Source organism: Nerophis lumbriciformis, linkage group LG17 (genome assembly GCF_033978685.3).
Source record: "Nerophis lumbriciformis linkage group LG17, RoL_Nlum_v2.1, whole genome shotgun sequence".
In the NCBI taxonomy this organism is placed as follows: domain Eukaryota; kingdom Metazoa; phylum Chordata; class Actinopteri; order Syngnathiformes; family Syngnathidae; genus Nerophis; species Nerophis lumbriciformis.
The window spans coordinates 21,213,662-21,239,471 of NC_084564.2; the positions used below are offsets into that span (position 1 = coordinate 21,213,662).

Here is a 25,810-nt window from a genome sequence, read left to right on the forward strand (position 1 = left end):
TATAAGTTGCAGTTTTTTTCATAGTTTGGCCGGGGGTGTGACTTAAGTGTGAAATTTTTAACACATTACCGTAAAATATCAAATAATATTATTTAGCTCATTCACGTAAGAGACTAGACGTATAAGATTTCATCGGATTTAGCGATTAGGAGTGACAGATTGTTTGGTAAACGTATAGCATGTTCTATAAGTTATAGTTATTTGAATGACTCTTGCCATAATATTTTACGTTAACATACCAGGCACGTTCTCAGTTGGTTATTTATGCGTCATATAACGTACACTTATTCAGCCTGTTGTTCACTATTCTTTATTTATTTAAAATTGCCTTTCAAATGTCTATTCTTGGTGTTGGGTTTTATCAAATGAATTTCTCCAAAAAATACGACTTATACTCCAGTGCGACTTATGTATGTTTTTTTTTCTTCTTTATTATGCATTTTCGGCTGGTGCGACTTATACTCCGGAGCGACTTATACTCCGAAAACGACGGTACAATGTTTTTTTTAAATAAATAGAAATACATAAATATAACTTTGGGGTTTATCAACCGCACCACCATGTGGCGTATTTGTCAGAAAAATCTGAGCAGCGTTTTAGAAATAGAAGTAGACAGCTTTGGAATGTCCCCTTTGAGTCACTTTTTTCACTTACTTGTCTATGATGGCTGGGACCTGATAATTAGTTACTGCAAGAACCTTCAGTAGTTGCATCTCTGGAAGGAAAAAAAGAGTGTAAATGCAACCAAAAGAAGTTGATCTGTTTTGATTATTATACAGGAATAAATACAGCATGAGGGGAGGGAATAACAACGTACCACTGCCCTTTATGCCGTAAGGTAGCGCCAACTTTGACACGTGTTCCCGCCAGAAGAAATCTTCCAGTTTGAGAAAAAGCTGTGTTTGTCTGCTAATGCTGCAAGAGAAATAACAACAGATATCATATTACACACGGCACTAATTATATTACACGTCAACAAGAATGAGGACAGAAAGCACACAATAGACAATACAAACTACACTGCCAGCGAACGCTCAACGCATGTGGAAAACATCTCGATGTGCTTGGGTGACGCTTTAACCCACCAAGGCGTTTCTGGTATCTATTAGCCAGGTAACACGGGCCTGTTACAAGCCAACCGAGGCCATTTACATGATGTCATTTAAGTGCATTGAAAATCCTCCTTTTGGCATGAGGAGAGGGAAAATGAAACAACGTTCACTGAGGCCCACAGAGCGAGACCAAGGTGGCATGTTGTATTTTTGGTGTGAAACAGTTGTTTTCTGACTGGCGGTGGACTCCAGCTGTTTACGACCTAACTGTCTTTTGACATTTACGATCCTCACGTGGTGACCAGCACTGCATGGTACGTAGATATAGATCTCTAGGGGAGGGGTTTAATTAGGCAAAATGCCACTGTTGATTGCCTCGAGGGTCATCCCAGTGACTGTTAAGGGCAACAACAACTAGTGGATTTCATGCAACAACAAAAAAATCCTCTAACTTAAACTTGGAATCCGGCAGTTTTAAACATTCAAAGGACATATGTGAAGAATAATTAAAAAAACAAAAAAAACAAGAGTGGCCTTAATACATTCTGACAAACCACAGATGGAAAATTATGCATGTAAAGCATAAAAAAATAAATAAATTTTTCTGCTTTGTTTTATTTATTTTTTTGCGTGGCGAGCAACACTCACCTTTGTAGTGAAGCCAAAAATGTATTAGCAACAAACTACGTGGTCAATATGTCCTCATACGCAGCAAAAACTCTAAGTAAGATGAAATATCTTGATATTAATAATACTTCTTTTTTTTTTAATAGTGCATTCAGGGCCGGATTAAAACAATTTAAAAGATAGAAGTTTGCATAGCAGCCACACTGGTACTTTTGACATATATTCCATGACCCCAATTCTTGAGAGTTTGCACTGGCTCCCTGTTCATTTTAGAATTGATTTTAAAACCTTGCCGTTTGCTTTTAAAGCTTTACATGGACTGGCACCTCATTATATCTCGGACCTCATCCAAATTTACACTCCTGCGCGCTCTGAGGTCCGAGAGACAGCTCCAGCTCGTGGTGCCCAAGACCAGACTTAAAACCAGGGTAGACAGGGCCTCTCTCTGTGGTCGGCCCTAAGCTCTGGAACACTCTGCCCCTCCAAGTTCCAACTCGCGAGCGTTTTAGACACACACAACTCCCAAGAACCACGCCACTGCTTCCCCGGGCCCCGTATCAGCTAGCATTTGACACAGAACCCAATATGATTCATTAATTTTGGACCTCCAGAATCCGCATTTAGGTCAACATGGTGAAATTAGGTCTGAAACGCCGTTTCACAGTGTAAAATACTATCCGCCTAGAAGATGGACTATTGTATTTTGAAGGTAAACTGCGTACATTTAGCACATGGATGCAGAACGGCAATGCCATGTCAGTGTCGTACCGCATGCAGTGGAAACGGACACATTGACTTAAATAAAAACAGAAAGAGACTGCCGCCGTGGTGATTACGCACGGCAGCCGTGACGAGTCTTGTGGAAGTCAGGGGTGACAAGAGGGTTCACTCCGTTTCAAAGCGACAGACGAACATACTGTAACAAGCATGAATATGGCAATTTAATTTGTCTTTCGATTAATTACCTCCAATGTCTGTTGTTTAGCAACATAGCTCAAAAAGTCATTGGTAGATTTTAAGTAGACTTTCAGAAAAATGGCACAAATGGGTTAAGAATCAAGTGATAACATTTTGGGGACCAGGGGTGTCAAACGTACGAACAGGTTTAATCCGGCCCACGGCCCGCAAGATAAGTATAACATGAGCTGCAATTTTTTCATTAAAAAAAACTGATGTTCTAAATGTGTCCAATAGATGTCGCAATAACAATTCAAGTGTTACCCACGTCACACATGACACTGTCAGCTGACTTTAAGCGCCCTCTGGATTGGCTGCCGCTACTCCAATCAGCGCAGGTGCAAGCAATCAGATGCTCCTGACATGGCTGGCAGAAGACGCACAAACAACGCACAATACATTTTTACATTGTAAATTATCCACTCTACGGATAAAATGACAAGCCGGTAAGATGCAAAGACTTAAATTAACCTGACCAACATCTTTGTAGTTAGAGTTCCGTGCAGCGCTCGCAATTGGTTGACGGCACGATGCGCACCCTGAAATCCATTGTAAAAATGTGTTTCCATATTTGTTAATTGTTCTATTTTATTTTATGCTTAAATCTACCATGTTCAAATTGGTTAAGTTCGTAGTTATGTTACCTTGATTTCGGCTATGGTGTCATTTTTGATAATTGGTTTGTTTATATTATATTTGGCATATTTGAATGTTGATAAATGAATGTGTTGTGGCAGTTGTGGATGTGTTGACATCCACAACTGCCACAACATGGTGCGGCGGTTTGAGGAAACACTAAATTGCTATTTCAAACGGGTTTTTTAATGGTGAACTGCCAACATTACAATGCTAAACAGGAATTGCTTTGGTTTAATGGCTTTGTAAATATACTGAGACAAAGTTTGAGTTCATTGTGTTCTTCATGGTGTTTTTGAAACTGCACCAATTTTTTCCTCCGAATGTAACTTACTTGGTGTTTTGCCAAGAGGATTATTTGTAATATGTACATTTCAAGAATGTGCTTGTTCTATTTTTGACCAAAGTAAAACAAAGAAAACAATATGAAGTTGTCTTTATTTTTAAGTTATTATGCCATGGTTATACCAGTCCACCCACGTTGGAATAGATTTTCCTCCCTGCGGCCCCTGAGTTAAAATGAGTTTGACACCCCTGATGGAGGGTCAATATTTTGTTTAATTGATTCTTTACGATTGGTAGATATGCACTCTGAGTGCTTTTGCAGTTATATCCTGTTATGTTCACCTGCCCAGATTTCACAAAAAGCTTCTAAAATGTTCTTTTAAAGAGCATTGCTGTCACACACAGAGGTAAAGAGCAAAGTGGAGAGAACACACTACACTTTTTATTTTGCCTTTCATTCACAACCTCTTTGTGAGACAATGTTTTTTTGCCTTTTAAAATTATAATATACAGCTTGTGCTAGACGGCTAGAAATGTAGCCAATGGGACTGATTTATTCTGCCCATAAAGTCCTCTAAAAAACATGCCAAACCCTCCAACAATACTCAATTTACATGACGTGACCTGCATATTAACTAAATATTCGCAACATTGTTATTACAAGTGCTAACACAAGGAACTATTTTCAGCCGTGACTTAGTCCCAGAGCAGTAACTAGCTTATGCAGCTATGGCATACTGAGCTGCTGCATCGCCTCGGAGTTGGTGAAAGTTTGTGCTAGATAATAAATCATGCCTCACAGCTGACACAGACGTAACAAGACGTTAATTTGCTCTCGCCTTTTCTTTTTTTTTTTTACCTGAGGAGAGATGAATATGATTAATTAATCAAGTCTTGTGCTGAAAGATATAAAAATCCCATCAGCCGACATCCCACTGAAAGCATCCATCCATCCATCCATCTTCTTCCGCTTATCCGAGGTCGGGTCGCGGGGGCAGCAGCCTAAGCAGGGAAGCCCAGACTTCCCTCTCCCCAGCCACTTCGTCCAGCTCTTCCCGGGGGATCCCGAGGCGTTCCCAGGCCAGCCGGGAGACATAGTCTTCCCAGCGTGTCCTGGGTCTTCCCCGTGGCCTCCTACCGGTCGGACGAGCCCTAAACACCTCCCGAGGGAGGCGATCGGGTGGCATCCTGACCAGATGCCCGAACCACCTCATCTGGCTCCTCTCGATGTGGAGGAGCAGCGGCTTTACTTTGAGCTCCCCCCGGATGACAGAGCTTCTCACCCTATCTCTAAGGGAGAGCCCTGCCACCCGGCGGAGGAAACTCATTTCGGCCGCTTGTACCCGTGATCTTGTCCTTTCGGTCATAACCCAAAGTTCATGACCATAGGTGAGGATGGGAACGTAGATCGACCGGTAAATTGAGAGCTTTGCCTTCCGGCTCAGCTCCTTCTTCACCACAACGGATCGATACAGCGTCCGCATTACTGAAGATGCCGCACCGATCCGCCTGTCGATCTCACGATCCACTCTTCCCTCACTCGTGAACAAGACTCCGAGGTACTTGAACTCCTCCACTTAGGTCAGGGTCTCCTCCCCAACCCGAAGATGGCATTCCACCCTTTTCCCGGCGAGAACCATGGACTCGGACTTGGAGGTGCTGATTCTCATCCCAGTCGCTTCACACTCGGCTGCGAACCGATCCAGCGAGAGCTGAAGATCCTGGCCAGATGAAGCCATCAGGACCACATCATCTGCAAAAAGCAGAGACCCAATCCTGCAGCCACCAAACCAGATCCCCTCAACGCCTTGACTGCGCCTAGAAATTTTGTCCATAAAAGTTATGAACAGAATCGGTGACAAAGGGCAGCCTTGGTGGAGTCCAACCCTCACTGGAAACGTGTCCGACTTACTGCCGGCAATGCGGACCAAGCTCTGACACTGATCATACAGGGAGCGGACCGCCAAAATCAGACAGTCCGATACCCCATACTCTCTGAGCACTCCCCACAGGACTTCACGAGGGACACGGTCGAATGCCTTCTCCAAGTCCACAAAACACATGTAGACTGGTTGGGCAAACTCCCATGCACCCTCAAGGACCCTGCCGAGAGTATAGAGCTGGTCCACAGTTCCACGACCAGGACGAAAACCACACTGTTCCTCCTGAATCCGAGGTTCGACTATCCGGCGTAGCCTCCTCTCCAGTACACCTGAATAGACCTTACCGGGAAGGCTGAGGAGTGTGATCCCACAATAGTTAGAACATACCCTCCGGTTCCCCTTCTTAAAGAGAGGAACCACCACCCCGGTCTGCCAATCCTGAGGTACCGCCCCCGATGTCCACGCGATGCTGCAGAGTCTTGTCAACCAAGACAGCCCCACAGCATCCAGAGCCTTAAGGAACTCCGGGCGGATCTCATCCACCCCCGGGGCCTTGCCACCGAGGAGCTTTTTAATTACCTCAGCAACCTCAGCCCCAGAAATAGAAGAGCCCACCACAGATTCCCCAGGCACTGCTTCCTCATAGGAAGACGTGTTGGTGGGATTGAGGAGGTCTTCGAAGTATTCCCTCCACCGATCCACAACATCCGCAGTCGAGGTCAGCAGAACACCATCCTCACCATACACGGTGTTGATAGTGCACTGCTTCCCCTTCCTGAGGCGGCGGATGGTGGTCCAGAATCGCTTCGAAGCCGTCCGGAAGTCGTTTTCCATGGCTTCCCCGAACTCCTCCCATGTCCGAGTTTTTGGACATGAAGCCGCACACCGCTTGGCCTGTCGGTACCTGTCCGCTGCCTCAGGAGTCCTATGAGCCAAAAGAACCCGATAGGACTCCTTCAGCTTGACGGCATCCCTCACCGCCGGTGTCCACCAACGGGTTCTAGGATTACCGCCACGACAGGCACCAACTACCTTGCGGCCACAGCTCCAATCAGCTGCCTCGACAATAGAGGCGCGGAACATGGTCCACTCGGACTCAATGTCCAGCGCCTCCCTCGTGACATGTTCAAAGTTCTTCCGGAGGTGGGAATTGAAACTCTCTCTGACAGGAGACTCTGACAGACGTTCCCAGCAAACCCTCACAATGCGTTTGGGCCTGCCAGGTCTGTCCGGCATCCTCCCCCACCATCGCAGCCAACTCACCACCAGGTGGTGATCGGTTGAAAGCTCCGCCCCTCTCTTCACCCGAGTGTCCAAAACATGAGGCCGCAAATCCGATGACACAACTACAAAGTCGATCATGGAACTGCGGCCTAGGGCGTCCTGGTGCCAAGTGCACATATGGACACCCTTATGTTCGAACATGGTGTTCATTATGGACAATCTGTGACGGGCACAAAAGTCCAATAACAGAACACCACTCGGATTCAGATCCGGGCGGCCATTCTTCCCAATCACGCCTCTCCAGGTTTCACTGTCGCTGCCAACATGAGCATTGAAGTCCCCCAGTAGAACGAGGGAATCACCCGGGGGCGCACTCTCAAGTACTCCCTCGAGCGAATCCAAAAAGGGTGGGTACTCTGAGCTGCGGTTTGGCGCGTAAGCGCAAACCACAGTCAGGACCCGTCCCCCCACCCGAAGGCGGAGGGAAACTACCCTCTCGTCCACCGGGTTGAACTCCAACGTGCAGGCTCTGAGCCGGGGGGCAACAAGAATTGCCACCCCAGCCCGTCGCCTCTCATTGCCGGCAACGCCAGAGTGGAAGAGAGTCCAGCCCCTCTCGAGAGAACTGGTTCCAGAGCCCTTGCTGTGCGTCGAAGTGAGTCCGACTATATCTAGCCGGAACTTCTCAACCTCGCGCACTAGCTCAGGCTCCTTCCCCCCCAGCGAGGTGATGTTCCACGTCCCAAGAGCTAGCTTCTGTAGCCGAGGATCGGACCGCCAAGTGCCCTGCCGTCGGCTGCCGCCCAGCTCACAATGCACCCGACCTCTATGGCCCCTGCTATGGGTGGTGAGCCCATTGGAGGGGGGGCCCACGTTGCCTCTTCGGGCTGTGCCCGGCCGGGCCCCATGGGGACAGGCCCGGCCACCAGGCGCTCGCCATCGTGCCCCACCTCCGGGCCTGGCTCCAGAGGGGGGCCCCGGTGACCCGCGTCCGGGCGAGGGAAATCTGGGTCCTTTGTTTTTATTCGTCATGGAGGTCTTCGAGCTGCTCTTTGTCTGATCCCTCACCTAGGACCAGTTTGTCTTGGGAGACCCTACCAGGGGGCATAAAGCCCCCGGACAACATAGCTCCTAGGATCATTGGGACACGCAAACTCCTCTACCACGGTAAGGTGGCAGCTCAGAGAGGAGCCACTGAAAGCAGACATTGTACATTCTACAGTTTGTATTTGTTGTTTAGCACTTGGACCGTGTTCACGTTTGAGCTCAAATGAACTAGAGTTCAAATGTAATTGAACTGAGACTTATCTCTCAAGCAGTACACAAAAGATCATGTTCACCGTACAGCAGAATAAACTGAACATTAACTGTTAAAGAGTTGAAGAGTTAACTGAACATGACAAGTGAGACCGCATTTATTTTCAACTTGTTCTAATCAAACTGACATTGACTGGTGATTTCGATATTTGGCAGTATTACACAAAAAAATATGCGGGAGATGCGCGTATACCAGTGCTTCTCAAACAGTGGGGAGGCTCCCCTGGCATGGCACCTTGCCCACCAGCGGAGCAGCCCCATTGTGACCTGTGCATGTGACCCCGGGGAACATGCCGTATCAGTATCATGCAGTATCGTGATTCAAGCCCCGCTTCGAAAAGCTGTGCACGACAAAACGTGCTCTTTGTTGCCATTAATTCTGACTTTATTTTGATTTAAAAATAATTAGCACATATTGTTTTATTGTTTGTAGGCTCACGCATTTTATATATTGTGCTCCTAAATTAATGTTGCAGATTAATTTGAATGTATTATTATTTATTCATTTTCTTTATTTGTATTTTTCAGTATCAAATGGTTCAAATCGGTCAAAAAAATTATATAGTTTAAATGAGGAAGCAATCTGATGCACTTTAAAGCTGTTCTGTTACAGACTTAAAAAACTATGTTAATAATGTTATTCTTTGTTGTAAGTTGATCTACCGTAAAAGCCGGACGATAAGCCGCTACTTTTTTCCTAGGCTTTGAGCCCTGCGGCTTATAAAACGGTCCAGCTAATTTATGTATTTTTCTTCGCTGACAGTTATAATGCAATTAGTTTAAAAAACAACAAAGAAAATACACTGAATAGGTGTGTTATTGTTTGTACTATGGCGCCATCTTTTGGACAAGTTCGCTCACTGCAGGTGCTCACGTGCTGCATTGCTCTTCTGTTCAGACTGAGGTTTCAACAGGAAGTAGAAGTCCTGATCCGTCTTCCAGCCGTCCAAAGCGTTTCTACTCGTATTAATTTTTCATTCATCACTCCTAGTAACATTTGTAAGTTTTACAGTGTAACTAAAACAATTCTTACTTACTAAACCGTCCCATGTGTGAGCATGCATATGTGTATGTATTATCGTAATGTAACGAGGCTAGCCTCATTAGCATCAGCTAATATGCTAACCCATTTACGAGTGTCTTTGTTGGTATTATTAACTTTCAACGGCATTCTTTTTCTATTGTTTCAGTTTTGAAAAATTCACCAAAACATCACTATTGACTTATTGAGTCTGTTTAGCTGATTGGAGAGCTAGCTTCTGCAGCTCTTGGGTCCATGACGATGACTTCTGTTTTGTTTGATCATCCATATTACTGCCGTGTGACAGACAGTGTTTGGAAAAAATTGAAGTACCGTATTTTTCGGAGTATAAGTCGCTCCGGAGTATAAGTCGCACCGGCCGAAAATGCATAATAAAGAAGGAAAAAAACATATATAAGTCGCACTGGAGTATAAGTCGCATTTTTGGGGGAAATGTATTTGATAAAACCCAACACCAAGAATAGACATTTGAAAGGCAATTTAAAATAAATACAGAATAGTGAACAACAGGCTGAATAAGTGTACGTTATATGACGCATAAATAACCAACTGAGAACGTGCCTGGTATGTTAACGTAACATATTATGGTAAGAGTCATTAAAATAACTATAACATATAGAACATGCTATACGTTTACCAAACAAACAATCTGTCACTCCTAATCGCTAAATCCCATGAAATCTTATACGTCTAGTCTCTTACGTGAATGAGCTAAATATTATTATTTGATATTTTACGGTAATGTGTTAATAATTTCACACAAGTCGCTCCAGAGTATATGTCGCACCCCCGGCCAAACTATGAAAAAAACTGCGACTTATAGTCCAAAAAATACGGTATGTAAATAAACATTTACAAAATATTTCTGTGTAAATAACTCATTTTAAAAAGGTACAGATCTGCGGCTTATAGTCCGGTGCGGCTAATATATGGAAAAATATTATTTTCCTCCAAACTTTAGTGGGTGCGGCTAACATCCGGGTGCGCTCTACAGTTCGGAAAATATCTTTATTTTTTGTTTTGCTTACTGTCAATGAGGATACAGTGTTATGCAGAGGTGTACTTATAACATTTTTATAAAAAAATCATACTATATATAGTTGCGGTCAGAGAGCTGGAGCGCAAAAAATATATATATTTCTTAGGGGGTGCGTAACAGCAAATATTTGAGAAGCACTGGTGTTTACAAGTCAAGAACGCCCTATGTTTGATCCCTCATGTGACAGCTTAAAACTTGCCAATGGCAACGCCGTTTTTAACCATGCAGTACCTAATGTAGTGGCTTGTAACTGTACAGCTGAGTAAACTAAGAAATAAAGGAGTGGATTTAGCAGAAAATAACTGGGCTGTGATAACCTAAGAATGCAGTTTTATCATGCGCAAATGGAAGCATGTGCTATGTTCTAAAATAAACTACTTAAAAAAAACAAGCACGTTTTTGTTCAAATTCAAAATGCCCGCCAGCCCCAATAAACCATACACACCCTCCTCCCCAGTTAAAAACAAAGAGGTGACGCACTTGAAGTTCAGGCTCTCCCACTTCTTCTGCGTCAACCAGCCACCACACAGAGACTTGCTGCTGAAGACAGACTTGCTGGTGCCTGTGTAGCTGGAACAGACACAATCACCAAAAGAGTGACAATTGGTGCTGCTAAATTGTGTTTAAAAAAAAAATGTCAACAAAAGCCTTGAATAAAAGTGCAAAAACGTTAAATCTGTCTAATTCATGAACGTTGTGTTGGATTTCATTACCTTTAGGAATTGATCAGCATTTTATAGACCTCGAGAGTTTTTTGGTGTTAAGTGACATCAATAACAGTGTGTACAAGTGTGTGTGTTTACCTCTGAATTATGGCATAGGAACAGTAGTAGGCGACAAAGGAGATGAAGAAGAAGATAACTGGTAAAAGCCTAAGGCACCATGCTGGAGTCAAGGGAGAGAGAAAAAAAAATGTTTATAACTTTTGATGCTGAAAAAAGAAAAACTATGGCCTAAAGTACCAACATGAGTAGGAGTGTTTATTATTATCTGGAGACATACAGTAAGTACAGTATGGTCAACCCGTTCTGGTCCCAGCTGATAAGGCAAGCAGGTCAAATAACATGACTCTATGAAAGAAAGTCAACCTGTTACCATATGATTACAAACCCTCTTTCCATCCAAATTGGAACACCATCCAATTGACCACACGAGTGACATGACAGGTTGCCTTTCATTCATAGCATTGTGTTCACATCCGTAAACCATCGTTCACTTTCATTTCAATGAACCTGCAAGCATGTGACAACAGTATGCTAAGTAAGTCATGAAGAGGGTGAACAACAACATGTACTTTAGGTCAGTGGTTCTCAACTTTTTTTCAGTGATGTACCTACCCCCTTTGAACATGTTTTAAATTCAAGTACCCCCTTATCAGAGCAAAGCATTTTTGGTTGAATAAAAGAGATAAAGAAGTAAAATACAGCACTATGTCATCAGTTTCTGATTTATTAAATTATATAACAGTGCAAAATATTGCTAATTTGTAGTGGTCTTTCTTGAACTATTTGGAAAAAAGATATACAAATAACTAAAAAACTTGTTGAAAAATAAACAAGTGATTCAATTATAAATAAAGATTTCTACACATAGAAGTAATCATCAACTTAAAGTGCCCTCTTTGGGGATTGTAATAGAGATCCACCTGGATTCATGAACTTAATTCTAAACATTTCTTCACAAAAAAAGAAATCTTTAACATCAATATTTATGGAACATGTCCACAAAAAATCGGGCTGTCAACACTGAATATTGAATTGTTGCATTGTAATGAATGGAATAGCCTACTTGATTTGATGTTCAGTTTATGAACTTAAATTCATATTTTGTTGAAGTATTATTCAATAAATATATTTATAAAGGATTTTTGAATTGTTGCTATTTTTAGAATATTAAAAAAAAATCTCACGTACCCCTTGGCATACCTTCAAGTACCCCCAGGGGTATGCGTACCCCCATTTGAGAACCACTGCTTTAGGTAACTGTCTATAAACAGTACATAAGGGAACAGACTGCTTCAAACACCGTTTATCATAATCAATGAATACAAAGTTTTTACTCGGGTAATGAACATGGATACCAAAGTCACCCAAACATAATAAAATAATCTAATCATTGTGGTATCGATCATATACTGATACAGTACAGTACTTAGTATCATAACTGTCGATATTTGTATTGAAACATGTTTACGATCAAGGGATCTTGCTTAGCGGTTGGCTGTTCACCATGGGTGCCAAACTTGTTTTTATCGAGGGCCACATCGCAGTTATGGCTGCCTTCAAAGGATCGCTTGTAACAGTGAATGTATGAATATAATGTAATCATCTCATTATATTACTACACAATTGCATATGCATTTGGTTATTTGAATTTTGTACACACAAATTGATGGAAAATAACTTGCTTTGAAATCATAAGTCAAATTTTCAGGATACAGCCAGAATGTGTCATCAACATGCATTATCATGATATAACAATAATATTAAAGCTATCCTTGGCCAAATTTATATAATTTATATAGTATATCGTCTATATCGTGAAGCCCCGCTATCTCTCATTGCTTTGCATAGATAGATAGGTCTTTTAATGTGTTGGCCTCAATTTTTTTCTCGGCCAAACAGCTGACTGTGACCATCAGAGGAAATAAAACAGGACAGCAATCATCCCAACTCATCAGGTTAGCTTTAGCCTTTACCCTTGTGGCTCTATACCCGAAGAAAAAAAAAAAAACTACTGAGGCATGAACACGCCAACGCTGCCGAACTGCAGGAAGCGGCACTCTTCATGAAGGCGTCCTGCCTCGCAACCACGAGGTGACGAGCAAACGGAAGTGACAAGAAGGATCAGTAAGAGTGGCATCTAGGACAAAAACTCTTTAGAAGATCATTTGTGAGGTCAGAGGTCACTAGATGTTTTAATCATTCCCAAGGCAAGCATGACTTTAAAGAGCTTGCATAAAACTGTCCACAGTTATGAACAGTTTATGCTGATAGCAACCCAACCTAACCCCACCGCCCCTTCCCCCTCCACATCCCACCGCCCGGATTGTAAATAATGTAAATAATTCAATGTATATACTCTGATGATTAACTTGTGTGATGACTGTATTATGCTGATAGTTTATATTTGTACCATGAATTGATTAACGTGGACCCCGACTTAAACAAGTTGAAAAACTTATTCGGGTGTTACCATTTAGTGGTCAATTATACGGAATATGTACTGTACTGTGCAATCTACTAATACAAGTTTCAATCAATTAATCAAAGTTGAGAAATACTGTCTCGCCACTCCATTAGTGTTACTATTATCCCCACACAAATAATCATCTATTAAGTTGCAGTACAGAAAAAGTGTGTGGGGATCTTACATTTATCCTCCATCTGGGACAGCTTCAGGTATGTTTGGGCATGAGGATATCGTGTTCGGAGCGGCGTGACAAAGAAGAAGAAACCAAAGAAAAGGAGATCCCTGGCGGTTAATTGAATCAAATGGCACCGCAGTGTGTCTATGTCTGACTCAGTTGAAGCCGGTGGAGGAAATGGGTGTGGGCATGTGCCAGGAAGCAAAGTAGTCTAACACAAAGTCTAACAGAAGATGCAGAGAAATAGATACCAATCACCCCCTAACATCCCCACCCTCATCACCGCCTCCCCATCCCCGCAGGGGGAACACTTCACTTGCACAACTCTGCTGAAGTGGGCTTTATTTGGTTTGGTGTAATTGTTTTTACATTCTATTTGCATAAGAGGATCACAATTAATGTTTATATTCTATTCCTATTACCCTATGCTATGTATAACATACTGTATTTATATCCTATACTACTTACATTATTATGTACCGTACATACTAGAGATGTCCGATAATATCGGACTGCCGATATTATCGGCCGATAAATGTTTTAAAATGGAAATGGAAATTATCGGTAACGGTTACAAAAAGTAAAATTTATGAGTTTTTGAAACACTGCTGTACGGAGTAGTACACGGACGTAGGGAGAAGTACAGAGCGCCAATAAACCTTAAAGGCACTGCCTTTGCGTGCCGGCCCAATCACATAATATCTACGGCTTTTCACACTCACAAGTGAATGCAATTCATACTTGGTCAACAGCCATATAGGTCACACTGAGGGTGGCCGTATAAACAACTTTAACACTGTTACAAATATGCGCCACACTGTGAACCCACACCAAACAAGAATGACAAACACATTTCGGGAGAACATCCGCACCGTAACACAACATAAACACAACAGAACAAATACCCAGAACCCCTTGCAGCACTAAGTCTTCCGGGACGCTACAATATACACGCCCCGCTACCCCCTACCTCGGTAAATAAGAGTTGGACAATAATCGGAATATCGGATATCGGCAAAAAAGCCATTATCGGACATCTCTAGTACATACTATTGTTCTTTTGGTACTCATTGGGCTAAATCTGGGACTTTGGGAACTATTTAACTCCCATATGTTTAAATATATTTTTCCATACTTTCATGATCTTCTTTAGACTTGGACAAACTTTATTGATCCACAAGGGAAATTGTTCAAATTCTTTACACAGGAGGTGAACAAAAATAATGGTAAGAGTCAAAGATCAGTTCAACACTGAAACTGTATACTTCTGAAAAGCATGAGGGTGAAAGCACATGATGGATTTATAGCACTAAACATTCTGGTGGAAGACCCTCTTGACTTTTGGCTGGAGTTAGTATTTGTCAAACAGTGTGCCTGACAGCAAGTTTAAGAGTTTATTTTAAGTCCGTCTTCAATCTGAAAACGTGCTACTGGCTCAGTCATAGTAAATCCAATCTGCAACCTTGCTGGCGCCGTACGTCCATTAGTGCCTATCCCATCTGGTTCGTAAAGAGTCATGTCATCAATCCAGAAAGCATTCAGTCTTTTCTACTTCTGAACACTTTAGTTAGGTTGGAAGAATGTGTCCCCTCCATCACTGTTTCTAGTTTCAGTTTCTGACCAGAATAAAATGAAGGCGTTGATGGTTTGTCATAGAAAAACAAGAGATTTGGAAATAAATCCAAATTAGAGACAAGTCTCGACAACAATATGCTTCCGGAAAACCCAGCATGACTAGCCCAGTGGGCAAAATAAGGCCCAGGCAGGAATGCTGCAACAGAGTTTGGCGTGGTATAACTTGCACATGAACCCTGACCTCGAGCCCATCAAACACCTTTGGGATGAACCTTTTTCAGGCCCACCATCAGTGACGTCTCACCTCACAAATATTCGAACAGATGCACTCCCAAAATCTGACACAAAGTCTTTTCCAGAGGAGATTTGTTCACGTTTTAGCGTCTGCCAATAAAGTGTAATTTTAATGCAAACACACCTGAACGAGATGTAAACCGATACTCTAAAACGGTAAAACCTACTAATATTCAGTTAAGTCGAAAGCCAAATTAATAGATGAATGTTGTCTGTCTATCTGTGTTGGCCCTGCGATTAGGTGGCGACTCAGCCCGATTGTAGCTGAGATAGGCTCCAGCGCCGCCCGCGACCCCGAAGGGAATAAGCGGTAGAAAATGGATGGATGGATAGTTCCTACAGTAACAAGTCTGTGACAAGCAGAAAACTCCTGAAATTAGTTTTTAAATAAAGAAAACCACTCTATGTAGTCTCTAAGGCAGGGCTCTTCTGAGAGCTACGTTTACAAAATAAAAATGGCCTGAGAGCTACTCATTTTTATAACATTTATTTTTTTATAGCTTGTTCCGACCCAAACAAACTACTTGGAAGCTAAATTAGTACCTCAACTTAATAGCTTAATTTGTTCTGTGACGGAGCTTTGAACTCCAAATATTTGTGTCTCAAATCAATGCCGCCCAATAAGATTAATTGAAATCAATTTAATTGGCGCTACCCCACACAACATGCCTTTAAATAAAAAAAAAAACCCACAAGTTTAGATAATAAATATTGTGTTACAAACAATACAATAGAATGGACTACAAACAATTACAGTTGTTTAATGAATGTAATAATAATTACATTAAAATAATTTACCTTGGAAAGTGGAATTCTACAGGATTTCCTTTGAGCTGCTTCTCCGTCAAACACACCATCAGCAGCTTCTTAATACTTCCATTGATAAATTTTCTTTGTTTGAATAATATTTTAACATTCTTGGCTAGAGTTAGACTCATTTGGCTTCCGAATGGTGCAGACTAGTAGTGATACGCTCGTAGTTGGCTACTCATATTTTTGATGATGTATTTATTTAATTCAATGAACAACACCAACTTCTTCTTCTCAGCACTGTTCTTCACACTCACTTTCTTAACTTACCATGGTTGGAAAAACAAGTTTATGTCGATCTCTAGCTATAAGCTAATGCTAGTAACTAAGACCGGATGGTTTGGGCAGATCTTACTAATGGAGGGGCTTGTAACTCAAATTTTCGCTTGTAACAAAGAGGAACTGCACTTTTTTGGAATTGAGCCTATCATTCACAATCCTTATGTGAGACATTCTAGCCTTTAAAGCAGTGGTTCTTAACCTTGTTGGAGGTACCGAACCTCACCAGTTTCATATGCGCATTCACCGAACCCTTCTTTAGTGAAAAATAAAATGTTTTTTTTTCAAATTCAAGACAAAGTTATATGTTTTTGGTAACATTTTAGTATGGGGAACATATTCTAAGTAACAAAGACTTAATTTAGAGTTATTTGGTTAAGGTTAGGGTTAGAGGGTTAGGGCCAGGGTTAGAGGGTTAGGGTTATAATAAGGCCATGCCGAATAAGGCATTCATAAGTACTTAATAATGACTAGTTAAGAGCCAATATGTTAATAATTTGCATGTTAATAAGCAACTAATTAATGGTGAATATGTTCCCCAAACTAAAGTGTTACCATGTTTTTTTACTGGTGCACAAAATGAACCGTGCATGAACATCACCTTGTTCAAACAACAAAACCAACACAGTGCATAAACTCACAACAAATGACACGCCTGCAAATCAGTGTGACTTCTGCTGTTGCCGTATCCGTAATACGCCGATAGTGAAAAGTTTTTATTTACACGATAAAGTCGGGTGTGTCTTGACCTCCGCCGAACCCCTGAGCACGACTCACCGAACCCCTATGCTTCGATCGAACCCAGGTTAAGAACCACTGCTTTAAAGAAATATTAGCAAAAGTCAGCGAACAATGGAGCCAATGGGAGTCGCTTTATTCCGCCTATAAAGTGTTCTAAAACATCCAAAAGCCTCCATCATTGTTTTATATAAATACTGTAAGTATATGTGTAATGTAGTAACAGGCACATTCATAAAACCCTGTAATATTTGCATATTTTGGTCATCTTAAGCAAACGGCGGCCGATTAATTTCAGAAGCGCATGACAACGTTCTCTTTTCCCTTAAAACAACAACAACACTGCGACTCATGACAAACTAAATGAGAGACAAAAAAAGACTACCGTATTTTTCGGACTATAAGTCGCAGTTTTTTTTCATAGTTTGGCCGGGGGTGCGACTTATACTCAGGAGCGACTTATGTGTGAAATTATTAACACATTACCGTAAAATATCAAATAATGTTATTTAGCTCATTCACGTAAGAGACTAGACGTATAAGATTTCATGGGATTTAGCGATTAGGAGTGACAGATTGTTTGGTAAACGTATAGCATGTTCTATATGTTATAGTTATTTGAATGACTCTTACCATAATATGTTACGTTACCATACCAGGCACAGTCTCAGTTGGTTATTTATGAGTCGTATAAAGTACACTTATTCAGCCTGTTGTTCACAATTCTTTATTTATTTTAAATTGCCTTTCAAATGTCTATTCTTGGTGTTGGGTTTTATCAAATAAATTTCCCCAAAAAATGTGATTTATACTCCAGTGCGACTTATATATGTGTACAGCTCCACTAATGGACATTGGAGTGTTACTATCAAAGGCAAAATTCAAGTATTGCTAGAAACATAATTTTATATGGGACTTTATTGTATTATATGTATAGTACACGTTCCAAAAAGAAAAAAGCATAAAACACCACCAGAATTAGAGATATTACAAGTCAAAGTGATGAAGCTTAGTGTTACGCTCATGACTTGGTGTAACTAAACATTACCCGATAAGATGAAGGCAATTGCATTTGATTGATATTTGAAATGTATTCAATGTTTATAAATGAATATTTAAATATACTAAATGTAAAAAAGGGAATAAATATTCAAAATAAGATAATTAAATTAAATCTAGTTTGGTTACGCCATCATGAGCGCAACACAAGGTTGTAAAAGTTTCAACTACAATTCTAAATAAGATGTCAAAAGCAAACTGAAATAAAATACACACAGCTTAAAGATCAATACCTATTTAAATGTAGTAATACATAAATATGATGATTTTTTAAAATATAAAAGAAATATACCTGAACAGAACGCTCATGATGGTTACACCAAAAAGTAACGCTATGAATCGCGTTTTTCCAAGTTTTTGGGGCATCTCCTTTTTATTATCGTTGATTTTAAATGGTCAAACTAATGCATATTATATATGCATGCCCTAGTAAACAAAAAAAAAGTCATATTTATTTTGATTGTTACATTTTGAAGTACATTTGTGCAGGTGGGTGCGAATGTACCCATTACCAGAGCTGTACACATGTTTTTTTCCTTCTTTATTATTCATTTTCGGCGGGTGCGACTTATACTCCGGAGCGATTTATAGTCCGAAAAAATACGGTACTTTGGGAAAAATGATAATCCACAGCCTTATATTTTTGAGCCTGAACATAATAAAACAATCACTTACGGTACAATGTCTGCTCTCACTAGGCTGCCGGTTAGTAGGATGTTTATACTTTCCCGGTAAGATGAAGTAAAATATTCATAATCCTCACGAAGGATTAATTTAAAAAAGGTGCCGCAAACAAGCCATAAATTGGATGTCAATGTTGACCAATTTCTCGATTTATGGCCACAAACTTCTACTATCCAGGTGAGAGACATGATTTATAATCTGGAATTAACTTTTACCAACTCAGAGGCGATACAGCATCTCACCGGCTCAATATGTTAATATAGCGGCATAAGCTAGTTAGCTGTGATCACTGCGGCGCTGATAAATGTTTCCTTTGCGTTAGCGATTACAACAACAATATCGCTAATACTTGGTTAATCGTCGGCGATCACTCGAAACGAGTATGATTGTCCTCCTGTTGGTGGGATTGCCTTCAGGAGAACGCCTGTGCGTGGAATCTTTTAAAGTGGGGCCACTGGTGCACAGACAGCCACCACACTGTCCTTGGCAAAGAGAAGGCCAGGGTCCAATGGCATGGAGACCACCTTTGTGACCGTTGTGGAGCTTCTATGCAACCATCATCCGCCCACTCCGCCGTTGAGGTCTTTTTCCACGAGGGAGACGTGCAGACTCCAACGTCACTTCTTCACTGTGGGGAGCTGTATACGGTGGCAAGGGAAACCCAGGACGACCGGTACCTCCTCACAGCTGCAGGAGGCTGCCGGAGCTCCGGTCTGTCGGAGGACGGCCTATGGTGCGCCTACCAGCACTTGCTTTTCTCTCAGGGTGTGCTCCCCTAGCCTTTTGTCTTCCCAGACTAACCCACAAGGCAGCGGGGCATTGGTAGGGTGATGCCAGGGCATGTCCACAAAGTGGGCCTGCGCATCACGCCTCTGAGGACCACTATAGCTGCATAACTTGGTTAATATTCAGGTCATGACATGTAAATTGAGTATTGTTGGCGGTTTTTCAATGGTTTTTTTTAAAGGGCTTTATGGGACGAATAGTGTCCTCCCATTAGCTGAATTGTTGGCCACCTCGTACGATTTTACGAATTAGAACACATAAAAAAAAAGAAAAACTTGTGTTCTTGTCTTACCTAGGGATTGTGAACGATGGGCAAAAAAAAAAATGCTATTCCCTTTTAAAGTATATGCCTCAGTGGCCTAGTGGTTAGAGTGTCACATCGACGTCCCACTGGGGTGAGTTTTTCCTTGCCCTTATGTGGGCTCTGTACCGAGGATGTCCTTGTGGCTTGTGCAGCCCTTTGAGACACTTGTGATTTAGGGCTATATAAATAAACATTGATTGATTGATTGATTGAGTGTCCGCCCTGAGATCGGTAGGTTGTGAGTTCAAACCCCGGCCAAGTCATACCAAAGACTATAAAAATGGGACCCATTACGTCCCTGCGTGGCACTCAGCATCAAGGGTTGGAATTGGGGGTTAAATCGCCAAAATGATTCCCGGGCGTGGCCACCGCTGCTGCTCACTGCTCCCCTCACCTCCCAGGCGGTGAGCAAGGGGATGTGTCAAATGCAGAGGACAAATTTTACCACACCCAGTGTGTGTGACAATCATTGGTACTTAAACTTTAACTTAAAACACTTCAGTTGGGGCACTCTTAAGTTGAGGTATCACTGTAATAGGAGAGCTATTGGTAGTTTGCGAGCGCCAGTTTGTAGTTTTACAGCTTTTAAATGCATCCATCCATCCATCCATTTTCTACCGCTTATTCCCTTCAAACAAGCACAAATACATCAAGTGAACCTATCAGGAGTGAGTGTTTTTACCTTTTCTCTCGGTCATTTCCAGTGTCTCGGTCTCTCTTGGGGAGTTCACAACTGATGTGTCAGGGCTTCAGGGCAAGAAAGAAAGCAAGAAAAGAGTCAGACACATGCAAACCGACCCGGCTTGAAGCACTCAAATGGCAGCTCTGAATAAAAAGCACGTCTTTAAACATGACACACAGCCATTATTAGACAAGAGGGTGAATTAGCATTAGGGAAGTGCCATCAGATTTGCCCTTCCCACCAAACGGTAGTCACACACTGTAATGATTAAGGATGATTCAGGAAGCTACCCAGGAAGTGACTCTGGTAAATGGATTCCATAGGAATTTACTCATTTTGTTTGAAAGTTCAACTTTGTTCTTAAGGGCTCATGTGGCGGTCTGAGAAATCTCCCGGCTCAAAGACCCTCTTCGTCGTTAAAGTCTGTTTGGCACAACAAAACCGGACTACAAACTGGAACTATGACTGCTGTACTTCAGGGAATTGGGAATACTAATTAAATAATGTATTCAAACTGTTCTGTTACTGTTGCACATAGCAAACCTTTACATATTTTCAAATGCTGTCAAACAATGACAATTTTTTATCCCGTTATCGATTTTATTTTATACTGAAGGGGCTTTTTTGCAACTTCTACACAGATGCCTAGAGCAGTGTTTTTCAACCACTGTGCCGCGGCACACTATTGTGCCGTGAGATACAGTCTGGTGTGCCGTGGGAGATTGTCTAATTTCACCTATATGGGTTAAAAATATTTTTTGCAAACCAGTAATTACAGTCTGCAAATGATGTGTTGTTGTGGAGTGTCGGTGCTGTCTAGATCTCGGCAGAGTAACCGTGTAATACTCTTCCATATCAGTAGGTGGCAGCCGGTAGCTAATTGCTTTGTAGATGTCGGAAACAGCTGGAGGCAGTGTGCAGGTAAAAAGGTATCTAATACTTAAACCAAAAATAAACAAAAGGTGAGTGCCCCTAAGAAAAGGCATTGAAGCTTAGGGAAGGCTATGCAGAACGAAACTAAAACTGAACTGGCTACAAAGTAAACAAAAACAGAATGCTGGACGACAGCAAAGACTTACTGTGGAGCAAAGACGGCGTCTACAATGTACATCCGAACATGACATGACAATCAACAATGTCCCCACAAAGACATATAAAAACAAGTGAAATATTCTTGATTGCTAAAACAAAGTAGATGCGGGAAATATCGTTCAAAGGAAGACATGAAACTGCTACAGGAAAATACCAAAAAAAGAGAAAAAGCCACCAAAATAGGAGTGCAAGACAATAACTAAAACACTACGCACGGGAAAACAGCAAAAACCTCAAAATAAGTCACGGCGTGATGTGACAGGTGGTGACTGTACACCTACTTTGAGACAAGAGCTATAGTGATGCATGGTTGGTTATGGTTTAAAGTTATATCCAACAATTGCGACGATTTTTTACTGTCAACTGATTTTAATTTTTTTATGATTTCTGCTGGCGGTGTGCCTCCGAATTTTTTCAACGCAAAAATGTTAACGTAACATATTATGGTAAGAGTCATTCAAATAACTATAACATATAGAACATGCTATACGTTTACCAAACAATCTGTTACTCCTAATCGCTAAATCCGATGAAATCTTATACGTCTAGTCTCTTACGTGAAAGAGCAAAATAATATTATTTGATATTTTACAGTAATGTGTTAATAATTTCACACATAAGTCGCTCCTGAGTATAAGTCGCACCAGCGGCCAAACTATGAAAAAAACTGTGACTTATAGTCCGAAAAATACGGTATATATATTATCTTTTATCATATTGTGTGGCAGCTTAATGAGCAGCACAGTAGATTAATTCATATTTCTGAATTAGGTTATCTTTATTTTTTCCAAACACATGCACCTGGGGATAGGTTGATTGGCAACACTAAATTGGCCCTAGTGTGTGAATGTGAGTGTGAATGTTGTCTGTCTATCTGTGTTGGCCCTGCGATGAGGTGGCGACTTGTCCAGGGCGTACCCCGCCTTCCGCCCGAATGCAGCTGAAATAGGCTCCAGCACCCCCCACGACCCCAAAAAGGGACAAGCGGTAGAAAATGGATGGAGGTTATCTTTACTGTATTCATTGTTGGTGAACACATGCCGAAAAACATCAAGCTGAATTTAAAAGCCAATGCCTATATAAGACCAGTCAACTATCAAAATAGCTTAGTCCACATCCCTACCCAGAATACCATTTATCGCGATAACCCACCGCTACTATTCAGTTGTGGTTCTAACAAAAATATTATATAATAAAACTTTAAAATTGCCCCTAAAATTCTGACCCTTAAATTAGTGTAGACTAAAAATGTAACTGTACTATATTGATACACATATAAACCACAAACAAAGTGAACCATCTTTATTAACACTAGAGTTTGCTTTGTTCAAATCAAAACAAAAACAATGTAAACATGTGGATATTAAATTGTGTTTTTACCATGTGCTGAAATCCTGCACCCTCCACTACAACATAGGTAGGATGTACATCCACCCTTCTCCCTCTCCACTCATCGCCATCTTTGTCAACAAGAGTCTTCAGTAGTCGTGAGAAAATTTGCCTTGTCCAAGTTACTACTGGGAGGATGTCTGAAAGTTGTAAGAAATTTCCAACCAGACTCTTTCCTTCTTCAACTTTCATTTGACATACTGAAGTGATGTCTCCGCGAACGACCTGGCATGTTACCGACAGCCGTGCCGGGGGTGAGGGGGGCCCTGTCCCTCCCCTGTGGGAAGAGAGGGCATAACAAGCACTCAGTGCAAAGCCTCGGAGACAGCAAGGTCCTGGGCCCCAGCCAGAACCCGACCACGTGGCACCTTCATCACGAGTCTTTCCAAAGACTTTCCAAAATCTTTTTTCCACTGGCCATGTCTGCAACACGCATGCCAACAGGTAGGTAGATAGGTCTTTGCTGTCATTGCACAAGTACAACAAAACTTTGTTTTCAGCACAAACCCGTTCAAGATTAGACAAGCAAACAGTGTACAGGGTTACAGAACAGAAACGCTGATAGGCTCCCCGTAAAAGATGGGAAAAAGGTCAACGCTGGGGTAGGATGAGTAAAAAAATACAATCTAGACTGGGCTCCTAAGGGGGCCCAGTCTGGAGTGGGAAAAAACCTCCATAGCAAAGCACATATACATATTTCAACATCTCGAGACTTGCAACAGAGGGTAGGGAGTAGGGGCCACGGTGGCAGGCTGCAGCTCTTCAGGTGCTGCCCACCCGTCCATCACCCCTAAAGGATTCGCGTCAAGGGCGTTGGATAGGGGGTGGGGTGTGTTTGTGCCGTATATTTTTTGTGGATGCATGTGTGTGTGTGTGTAAGCCTGCCGCGTGTCTCTGTTCCACGGCCTTGTTGTCGTGCAGTCGCTAGTCAGTCCAAAGTCAACAACAACAACAGGTGTGTGTCCATGAGAGACAAGAAGGGGGTTTGTTGTGTCTCCGCCGCACTGTCCTTCGGGAGAGTCTTAAAGCCAGGAAAACAATCCAAGTTAGAATGTTTTGTATGCGAGTGAAAAAATGTTTTGCTTTTCACTCTAAATTGTCTATGACTGACAGAAAGACTACAATGACAACAACAATTCAATTAAATCCAATATGTTCAATAGTTATGTGTTTTTATTCCAGATAATTTCCAAAGTTTATATGAAAACGTAAACAAAATAGGTTGATCGGTTCAAGGGGAAAAGAAATGGTAAATGGTATGTATTTATATATCGCTGCACTATACCTACAATGATACCCAAAGCGCTTTGCATTATACATCACATTCACCCATCCACACACACAATTACACACTGATGGCGAAAGCAGCGATGCAAGGCGCTAACCACGACCCATCAGGAGCAAGGGTGAAGTCTCTTGCTTAAGGACACAACGATGGCCATGTCTAGGCTGGCGGAAGTGGTTCAAAACACCCACATCGTGTTTATGCCAGGGGCCGGCCCTAGCCTCCACAACTCTCCAGCTTCTCCTTTGCCTCAGAATGCGCATGGTATGATCATACCCGCTTCAAACTGATTAGTAACAAAAAGGAAACAAGAACAAACATATTACACTCTCAACAGAACTGTATCAGGTCAACTGAGCGTTCACAACCACAAATAACCTTGAAATCACATCATGTTGTCTTTCTTTCTTTTTTAATCCAGTCAGATCAAAATTGGGACATAATATGTAACAATTTGACCTCTTTTGTGAGGATAAGCTCTCGCTGGTGCCTTTAATCAGCTTCCTAAACGCATCATCTCACGGGAGTTGTAACCATGTCGACGAGGTGAGTCCCTGCAGAGTAGTTTTACAACAAACATGCACCGTTTCATCTTCTGCCGTGTACTACTTTGCACCATATGCACAACATGGCGACAAAAAGGGATCACTTACACAACAATTGACTTCTTCATCAGTGATTTTGTCTCAAAAACGTTTCAAATCAATGTTATCCATGATGACACCATGATTCCATGCATACCCATTGTGCAACTAGCGTTGAACTATAAGAACCTATTCAAATGTCTCTCTCCTTGCAAGACTTAGAAGAGTGAGTTTTAACATGTAGCACGAGCTACGTTGTTTCGAAGCAGACGCCATATTTGTTTTTCTAACTATATATACTGAATCGGTCTATTATGTAGGGGCAATGTAAGGACTAAAATATGCACTGAAAAATGGTGTATAAATTACATGGGACTGATTGGTGATGAATGTCAAAAGGCACTGTTGATTACTACAGCAATTCTTCTGTGGGCCGCATTATTACTCTCCATTAGACGGTAACATCTTGGAAATATTAAAATCTGACGTCATGGTTAAACAAATAATGATACAGTGGAGAATGGACCTCGATTTACAAAGAACGCTTAATTGGACCAACTTTTCGATTTACAAACCACAGACCGAATAAAAATGTGCTTTGTTGTACAAACTTTGTCTCACTGTACGATAGTTTCTTTCATTCAGTGTAGGGCTGCAGCTATCGATCATTTTAGTAATCGGCATTCTATTGATTCGTTTGTTCTAGGCCTGGGCGATATATCAATGTCATCGATATATTTTAGTTTTTTGTTGCAGACGATTTTAAAATTGAAAAAAATACTTTTATCTCCTTTTGCTCGGCATACTTTTTGCCCCTCAG

General features: G+C 41.6%; 1 protein-coding gene across 1 annotated transcript in view; it reads right to left on the bottom strand.

Moving 5' to 3' along the window:
• st3gal4 (ST3 beta-galactoside alpha-2,3-sialyltransferase 4) overlaps nt 1–25,810 on the bottom strand; it is a 67,508-nt gene that overhangs the window by 27,994 nt on the left and 13,704 nt on the right. The window contains exons 2-6 of the mRNA XM_061972717.2: nt 20,641–20,705; nt 10,866–10,947; nt 10,543–10,632; nt 818–915; nt 655–715 (exon numbers count right to left, since the gene is read on the bottom strand). Coding sequence (XP_061828701.1) covers nt 655–715; nt 818–915; nt 10,543–10,632; nt 10,866–10,947; nt 20,641–20,656 — 347 coding nt within the window. The 5' untranslated portion in view covers nt 20,657–20,705. The remainder of the gene's footprint in view (nt 1–654; nt 716–817; nt 916–10,542; nt 10,633–10,865; nt 10,948–20,640; nt 20,706–25,810) is intronic.